The 9361-nt window shown below is 52.6% G+C and overlaps 1 protein-coding gene across 1 annotated transcript; it reads left to right on the forward strand.

Moving 5' to 3' along the window:
* Window positions 1–6635: 6635 nt before the first annotated feature.
* On the forward strand, window positions 6636–9310 carry SLC7A4 (solute carrier family 7 member 4). Its single transcript, XM_007196277.2, has 4 exons — window positions 6636–7617; window positions 8030–8670; window positions 8926–9034; window positions 9138–9310. Exons 1-4 carry the CDS (start codon window positions 6636–6638, stop codon window positions 9308–9310), a joined length of 1905 nt encoding a protein of 634 aa, XP_007196339.1.
* The last annotated feature ends 51 nt before the right edge of the window (window positions 9311–9361 follow it).

Genomic DNA, 9361 nt, shown 5'->3' on the forward strand with positions numbered 1-9361 from the left:
CGTGCGCAGCAACGAAGACCCAACATAGCCAAAAATAAAATAAATAAGTTAAAAAAAAGAAAAGAAAACCAACAGCCCAATTAAAAATGGGCAAAAGATCTGAACAGACACCTCACCAAAGAAGATATACAAATGGCAAATAAGAATATCAAAAGATGTTCAACATCATATGTCCTTAGAGAATTGCAAATTAAAACAACAGTGAGAGGGCTTCCCTGGTGGCGCAGTGGTTGAGAATCTGCCTGCCAATGCAGGGGACACGGGTTCGAGCCCTGGTCTGGGAAGATCCCACATGCCGCGGAGCAACTAGGCCCGTGAGCCACAACTACTGAGCCTGCGCGTCTGGAGCCTGTGCTCTGCAACAAAAGAGGCCGCGATAGTGCGAGGCCCGTGCACCGTGATGAAGAGTGACCCCCACTCGCCACAACTAGAGAAAGCCCTCACACAGAAACGAAGACCCAACACAGCCAAAAATAAATAAATTAATTAATTAATTTAAAAAAAACAAAAAAAACAAAACAACAGTGAGATACCACAACACACCTATTAGAATGGCCAAAATCCAATACATTGACAACAACAAATGCTGGTGAGGATGTGGAGCAACAGGAACTCTCAGTCAGTGCTGGTGGGAACACAGAACATGCTGGTGGGCTACCTTGGAAGACAGTTTGGTGATTTTTCACAAAACTAAACATATTCTTATCATATGATTCAGTAATCACACTCCTTGGTATTCACCCAAAAGAGTTGAAAACTTACTTCTGCACAAAAACCTGCACATGGATGTTTATAGCAGATTTATTCATACTTACCAAACTTGGAAGCAACCAAAATGTCCTTCAGGGGAATTCCCTGGTGGTCCAGTGGTTAGGACTCCACACTCTCACTGCCGAGGGCCTCAGTTCAACCCCTGGTTGGGGAACTAAAATCCCACAAGCCGCTCAGCACGGCCAAAAAAAAAAAAAGTCCTTCAGTAGGTGAATGGGTAAATAAACTGTTGTACGTCCAGACAAGAAATATTAGCACTAAAAAGAAATGAGCTATCAAGCCATGAAAAGACATATGACCAAAAAAAAAAAAAAAAAAAAAAAAAAGGACATAAGACAACCTTAAACTCATAAACTCGTATCTGAAAAGGTTACATACTGTATGATTCCAACTGCATGACATTCTGGAAAAGGCAAAACTGTGGAGCCAATAAAAAGATCAGTGGTTGCAGAGGTTAGTGGGGAAGGAGGGATGAATAGGTGATGCACAGAGGATTTTTACAGTGCTGAAACAATTCTGCATGATACTGTAATGGTGTATATGTGTCATTATACATTCTTCAAAACCCATAGCATGTACGTGACCGAGAGTGAACCCTGATGTAAACTGTGGACTGGAGGTGATAATAATGTGTCAATGTAGGTTCATCGATTACACCCAGTGTACCAATCTGGCAGAGGATGTTGATAGTGGAGGAGGCTGTGCACGTGTAGGGGCAGGGGTATGTGGGAACTCCACCTTTTGTTTAATTTTCCTGCAAACTTAAAACTGCTCTAAAAACTAAAGTCTATTTTTTTAAATCAAAAGGCCATAAACTGGCCATAAATTTAAATTGGCTATAAATTTGTAAAAGTTAACTGGACGGGGCTTCCGTGGTGGCTCAGTGGTTAAGAATCCACCTGCCAATGCAGGGGACACAGGTTCGAGCCCTGGTCCGGGAAGATCCCACATGCCGCAGAGCAACTAAGCCCATGTGCCACAACTACTGAGCCTGCGCTCTAGAGCCCACAAGCCACAACTACTGAGCCTGGGTGCCACAACTACTGAAGCCTGCGTGCCTAGAGCCTGTGCTCTGCAATGAGAAGCCACCGCAATGAGAAGCCCGCGCACCGCAATAAAGACCCAATGCAGCCAAAAGTAAATAAAATAAATAAATTTATTTTAAAAAAAGTTAACTGGACATATTTTTGGACTCTCAATCCTATTTCACTGATCTATATGTCTATCCTTATTTCAATAACACACTTTTTTTGTTTTAATATTTATTTATTTGGCTGCACCGGGTCTTAGTTGCAACACATGGGATCTCCATCGCTGCGTGCAGGATCTTCGTTGTGGCATGCGGGATCTTTTGGTCCCGGAGTGCAGAATCTTTAGTTGCGGCATGTGGGATCTAGTTCCGTGACCAGGGATCAAACCCAGGCCCCCTGCATTGGGACTGCGGAGTCTTAGCCACTGGGCCACCAGGGAAGTCCCTGTAACACACTGTCTTGATTACTGTAGCTTTGTAATCAGTTTAGAAATAAGGAAGTGTGAGTCCTCCAACTTTGTTCATTTTCAAAATTGTTTTGGCTATTCTGGGTCCCTTGCATCTCCATATGATCTTTAGGATCAGCTTGATAATTTCTGCAAAATAGGCAGTTGGGATCTTGATAGGGATTGCACTGAATATGCAGACCAATCTGGGGAATATACTGCCATCTTGACCGTATGAAGTCTTCTAGTCCATGAACATGGGTTGTGTTTCCACTTGTTTAGGTCTTCTTTAATTTTTTTCAATGATGTTTAGCACATTTTCATGTACAAGTCTTGCATTTCTTTTGTTAAATTTATTCTAAGTATGTTTTAAAATAAATTTATTATTTTTGATGCTATGTAAGCAGAATTGTTTTCTTAATATCATTTCTGAATAGTTCATTGCTAGTGTATAGAAATGTAATTGATTTTATTTATTTATTTATTTATTTATTTATTTATTTATTTATGGCTGTGTTGAGTCTTTGCTGCTGTACGCAGGCTTTCTCTGGTTGCTCTGAGCGGGGGCTACTCTTCATTGCAGTGCGCGGATTCTCATTGCGGTGGCTTCTCTCATTGAGGAGCATGGGCTCTAGGCACGCAGGCTTCAGTAGTTGTGGCACACAGGCTCAGTAGTTGTGGCTCGCGGGCTCTAGAGCACAGGCTCAGTAGTTGTGGCACACGGGCTTAGTTGCTCTGTGGCATGCGGGATCTTCCCAGACCAGGGATCGAACCCGTGTCTCCTGCATTGGCAGGCAGATTCTTAACCACTGTGCCACCAGGGAAGTCCCTGTAATTGATTTTTTTATATCCATCTTCAATCCTGTACCTTTGCTAAACTTGCTTATTAGTTGTAATATTTGTGTGTGTGTGAATACTTTAGGATTTTCTATACATAGGGTCATGTCATCTGTGACTAGAGACAGTTTTCCTTCTTCCTATCTGGATTCCTTTTATTTCATTTTCTCACCAAATTGCCATGGCTAGAACCTCCAGTAAAATGTTGAATACAAGTGGTATTCAACATTCAATACAAGTGAGAGCGTACATCCTTATATTCCTGATGGGAAGGGGACGCTTTCAGTCTTTCACCATTAAGTATAGCAGCCGAAGGTTTTTCATAGATGGTCTTTATCAGGTTGAGGACAGTCCTTCGATTCCTAGTTTGTTGAATATTTTTTCTGTCTGTTGTGATGATCATGTGGTTTTCGTCCTTTATTAGTATGGTGTATTACATTGATTGATTTTATTTTATTTATTTATTTATTTGGTTGCACCAGATCTTAGTTGAGGCTCCTGGGCTCCCTAGTTGTGGCATGCGAACTCTTAGTTGCAGCATGCATGTGGGATCTAGTTCCCTGACCAGGGATTGAACCCAGGCTCCCTGCATTGGGAGCACGGAGTCTTGTCCACTGTGCCACCAGGGAAGTCCCTACATTGATTGATTTTCATATGTTAAATCAATTTTGCATTCCTGGGATAAATCTCACTTGCTCCTTTTTATTCTTTCCTGGATTCGATTTGCTAGTATTTTGTTGATAAATTCTGTGTCTATATTCTCTCTCTCTCTCTCTGTTTTTTGACCGAGCCCGCAGCATGCGAAACCTTAGTTCCCCTACCAGGGATCGAACCCATTCCCCCTGAAGGAAGCACAGAGTCCTAACCACTGGATGGCCAGGGAATTCCCATCTATATTCTTTTTAATAAGTTTATTTATTTATTTTTATTTTTGGCTGTGTTGGGTCTTCGTTGCTGCTCACGGGCTTTCTCTAGTTGAGGCAAGCGGGGGCTACTCTTCGTGCAGTGTGCGGGCTTCTCATTGTCATAGCTTCTCTTGTTGCAGAGCATCAGCTCTAGAGCACATGCTCAGTAGTTATGGCACACGGGCTTATCTGCTCCACAGCATGTGGGATCTTCCTGGGCCAGGGATCAAACCCATGTCCCCTGCATTGGCAGGCGGATTCTTAACCATCGTGCCACCAGGGAAGCCCCCCATCTATATTCTTAAGGGATATTGAGCTGTACTTTTCTTGTGATGTCTTTGTTGGGTTTGGTGTCAGGATAGTCCTGGCCTTGTAGAACGAGTTGGGAAGTGTTCCCTCCTTCTTCTTCCTTTATTTTTTGGTGCTTTATTTTCACTGCATTCTCCTGGTGCTCCTCTGTGTAACTGCCTTGCTCACAGGGGTCTCAGCCATACCCTTGGAAGTTTACAGTTCACTGCGTCAATTGCGCTTGGCGTCAAATATCCATTGGGTGTTAGTGCCTATGGTAAGAGTGTTTCTCTGGGTAGATACAAAGTCAGTGCCATGAAGCACTGCACACCACCTCTCAAGGGGTCATCGGTAAGGCCTCTCGGGACCTCCTGTTACAAAACTGCCCAACCCTCTTGGTTTGAAATTCATTTTTCTAGATTTTTGTGGAGGCATTTCAGAACAAGGAACACCTGCTCAGTTCTGTTGAGGCCACATGGGAGAAAAGCGAGGGGGACATCTTCCCTGCAGGAAGTGGGACCCCATCTGAAAAGCTCCTCAAGACATTATCAGCCAAATAACAGAAGGAAGCAAGGGGGCTGGCTAAGGCAGAGTGCTCCAAGTGGCACCATCTGACCAGGGAGTCCACCATCCTGTCACGAGCCCACTGAACCAGATAGGTGGCAGGTGCCCTTAAAATCCTATTCCACAAACCACATATAAACCTGAAAACACGTACAAAGTTCTGGGAGAAAAGGCTATCCATTTTGGTTTTGGTTTGCTTGGATGGATTGTCATCATTCTGCTGTGAACAAGTAAACACCCTGTCACACCCACCTTTTCATTTTCAAAGAAGTGGCAAGAGCAGGACAAAGACCCCTCAGTCCCAGGAATAAACATGCCTTGTCACGTGATGGGACGCGGGGACTGTCCATGATGTAGGGCCAGGCATGGTGTAGGTGCTCAGTACACCGTGCCTCTCACGGACATCCATGAGTGGGGGGCTGCTGTGGGGTCCCCCAGGGTCCTCCTGGCCTGATGCAGGTGCTCCTTGGCTAGGAGGGGCCCGAGAGGCATCCTGGGCTAGAGGGCTGTGCGTTGTCTCCCGGAGACTGCTTCCTCTTTTGGAGACGTTGTCTGTAACAAGAAGCTCAGAACGGCCAGCGTGCATTCTGCCAATTCACAGGACATTCCTAAGCCAAGCACTCTTTCGTCAATGTGTGAGGTGGCTCCCTGCCATCCCACTGTGCGGGGGAGGTCAGGACCGTCCAGGGCCACTCAGCCAGACCTCTACCCTCAGCTTACCAGGGCCTGCCTGACTCCTGCGCCCCCACACCCCCAGAGTTGGGGGTGCCTGGATGGTGCCCAGCGGGGTGGAGTGCACATGTGGGGAGGAGGGATCAAGGAGGGTGTCTGCCCCAGTGGAACGTGGGTGGGCTCCAGACCCCCACCCCCAGACCTGGACCTTAACCTGCACCTGGCTTCGAGGCCACTCTGGTGGCCTGGGCTTCCTTATCTGTGAAGCAGACACAGTGATAGGGCATCCCTAGGACCTGGTGAGTTAAGAGGGGGTGGGCTACTGGGTGTTTGTGACAGCGAGGTGGGGCCTGGTGCTGGGTCTGGCGCCCTGGGGGTTGGGGCGGGCTCTGTGCGCAGACCTCACCCGCAGGCGGGGCAGGCTCCGCGCACAGAGCGGCAGCGACAGCGACTGGCAGCGGCAGCGGCGACAGTAGGTGGGTCGCAGAGTCCTGCGGAAACAGATTCAGGCCCAGGAGGAGGCGAAGGTTCAGGTACCTGGGGACAGGGTGAGGCGAAACTGGCTCCAGGGGCGGCGGCGGCATGTTGGGGCCGGCAGTGCAGCGCCAAGCCCGGGGATCCGGCGCCACACCCAGGGCGCCCCGGCTCGCGTCAGGTGCGCTGTTCCTCCAGTCCGGCGGGGCGGGGAAGGGGGGAACCGCAATGTCTGGGGCCAGGTGGCCACCTGGGCTACGCCCAGGGCTGCAGCTCCGCTCCTGTTCCGCATCCTGGAGGCCTGGCCCAGCTCCCGGAAAGCCTCGGGTTTCCACCTCGGTCTGGGATCCCAGATCACAGAGGCTTGGCTCCCAGCTATGCTCCCTGGGGCTGCCCCCTCCTCACCCTCAGGGTCCACCCCCACCCCCACCAACAGGCCCAGATTCGGCTCCACCATGGAGCCCCTGAGGCAGAGAGGGCCTCCCACCCACCCCTGTCCCAGCCCTGCCCTCCAGCAAGCCAATGTTAAGCACGCTCACTACCCCTGGGTGGGATCAGAGGGAGGACGGAAGGCTGGGAAGCCTGTCACTCCCCTCTGGCCCTGGTAGGTGCCAGCAGCCGGCTTGGTGCTCCTCTCAGCTGCCTGCAATGGCTTCAGGACTGCCCAGCACTGCCGGCCTGGCGCGCTTCTGCCAGAAGCTGAAACGGCTGAAGCCGCTGGAGGAGGCCACCATGGAGACATCGCTGCAGCGCTGCCTGTCCGCACTGGACCTAACCCTGCTGGGAGTGGGGGCCATGGTGGGCTCAGGCCTCTATGTGCTCACCGGCACCGTGGCCAAGGAAATAACCGGCCCGGCCGTGATCGTGTCCTTCACTGTGGCCGCCGTGGCCTCCCTGCTGGCGGCCCTGTGTTACGCGGAGTTTGGGGCACGCGTGCCCCGCACAGGCTCTGCCTACCTGTTCACCTACGTGTCCATGGGTGAGCTGTGGGCCTTCCTTATCGGCTGGAACCTGGTGCTCGAGTACGTCATAGCTGGTGCTGCTGTGGCCCGCGCCTGGAGCGGCTACCTGGACGCCATGTTCGACCACCACATCCGCAACTTCACCGAGGCCCATGTGGGCATCTGGCAGGTGCCCCTCCTGGCCAGATATCCTGACTTCCTGGCTGCCGGCATCCTACTTTTGGCCTCCACCTTCGTCTCCTGCGGAGCCCGTGTCTCCTCCTGGCTCAACCACACCTTATCTGCCATCAGCATGGTCGTCATCCTCTTCATCATCATCCTGGGGTTCGTCCTCGCCCGCTCACACAACTGGGGCAAGGAGGAGGGCGGCTTTGCGCCCTTCGGCTTCTCCGGTATCATGTCCGGCACCGCGACCTGCTTCTACGCCTTCGTGGGCTTTGACGTCATTGCTGCCTCTAGTGAGGAGGCCCGGAACCCGAAGCGAGCTGTGCCCCTGGCCATTGCCATCTCGCTTGGCCTCGCGGCCAGCGCCTACATCCTGGTCTCCACTGTGCTCACCCTCATGGTGCCCTGGCACAGCCTGGACCCTAATTCAGCGCTCGCTGATGCCTTCTACCAGCGGGGCTACAGCTGGGCTGGCTACCTCGTGGCGACTGGCTCCATCTGCGGTAAGTGGGGTCCTGCCCTGGCCTCCCGGGGAACACATCTCCAGCTGGGCCTCAGTTTTACCAGTTGTATAATGGACGTGGGAAAGGGCTAATTATTAGACTCCACCCAGGCTTGTTAGCAGAGACCTACTCACCCCGCTCCCCATTGTACATGGTATGTCGGTCTGGGCGTTTGCTTCTGTGTCCTTTCTTGGACAGAGGTACTCAGCCTTCACCAGATTCCCCAATGGCCTGTGACCTAAACTGAGGTGTCCCACTCCTGGGTTGGGGGAGTGACAATCCTGCACCCCACAGGCACTCAGGCTCACTCTGAGAACCCAGACAGACTCATGCGCATGCTCCCGAGGTGCCCCAGCCATGGCCCCTGGGGTGCCTATGTGCTGTGCTGACCAGCCCCCGCCCTCTGCTGCAGCCATGACCACTGTCCTGCTCAACGGTCTCTTCTGCCTTCCCCGCATCATCTACGCCATGGCCGCCGATGGGCTCTTCTTCCAGGCATTTGCCTACGTGCACCCCCGGACACAGGTGCCTCTGGTAGGCATCCTGGTGTTCGGGGTTCTCACGGCTTTGGTGGCGCTGCTGCTGGACCTCGAGGCATTGGTCCAGTTCCTGTCCATCGGCACACTGCTGGCCTACAGCTTCGTGGCTATCAGCATTATCGTGCTGCGATTCCAGAAGGCCCCTCTGTCCAGTTCCCCAAGCCCAGCCAGCCCCCGCCCTGCGGCCAAGGAGTACAACTCCTTCTCAGACCACATAGAGCTGGTGGGCACCGAGCAGTTTCCAGCCCCCGAGCCTGGGCAGCTGCGGCCAGCCCTGAGGCCCTACTTGGGCTTCCTGGATAGGTGCAGCCCTGGAGTGGCCGTGGCTTCAGCGATCTGTGTCCTGGTGGCCTCAGCCATCACCCTGGGCTGCGTGCTGATCTTCGGGGACTCAGCACTGCACCTCCCTCGCTGGGGCTACATCCTGCTGCTTCTGCTCTGCGGCATCATGTTTCTGCTCAGTCTCCTTGTCCTGGGGGCCCACCAGCAGCAACGCCAGCAGGACACCTTCCAGGTACCTCCCTCCACTCCCAACACCCACTTGCTGTCAGTCCACCAGCTCCCTTCTCCCCCGCATCCTCTGCTGCAGCGAGATGACCACGGCTCACAGGCTGGGGAGGCAGCATGCACATCCACCTGTGTCCGCGAGCGGGCCCTGGTCTCCAGAATCTCCAGAGGCAGAGAAAGGCTCTGAGGCCTCTAGAGCAGTTGGGCCCTGGGCCAGCAGCCTCCCCTGCAGCCCAGCCCAGCCCTACCCTTGCCCCTTCAGATCCCCATGGTGCCCCTGATTCCAGCCCTGAGCATTCTCCTCAATATCTGCCTCATGCTGAAGCTGAGCTACCTGACCTGGGTGCGCTTCTCCATCTGGCTGCTGATCGGTGAGTGGGGAGCCAGGCTGGTGTCCTGGGCCGGCTGCAGAAGGAGGGTGAGGAGGGCGAGCAGGGCTGGGACCTGCCGTTCATGCTCGCACCACCCCTGCAGGACTCTTGGTATATTTCGGCTACGGCATCTGGCACAGCAAGGAGAACCAGCGGGAGCTGCCGGGGGTGACCATCACACGCTATGTGGTTTTCCCTAGCGGCAGCCTGGAGGAGACAGTGCAGGTCGTGCAGCCCCCCAGCCAGGCGCCAGCCCAGGAGCCCAGCAGTCCATGAGAGCTGCCTGCCCTCCATCCAAGGCAGCTCCAGTTTGCGGGCCTGCCCATG

Source organism: Balaenoptera acutorostrata, chromosome 13 (assembly GCF_949987535.1).
Source record: "Balaenoptera acutorostrata chromosome 13, mBalAcu1.1, whole genome shotgun sequence".
Taxonomy (NCBI): domain Eukaryota; kingdom Metazoa; phylum Chordata; class Mammalia; order Artiodactyla; family Balaenopteridae; genus Balaenoptera; species Balaenoptera acutorostrata.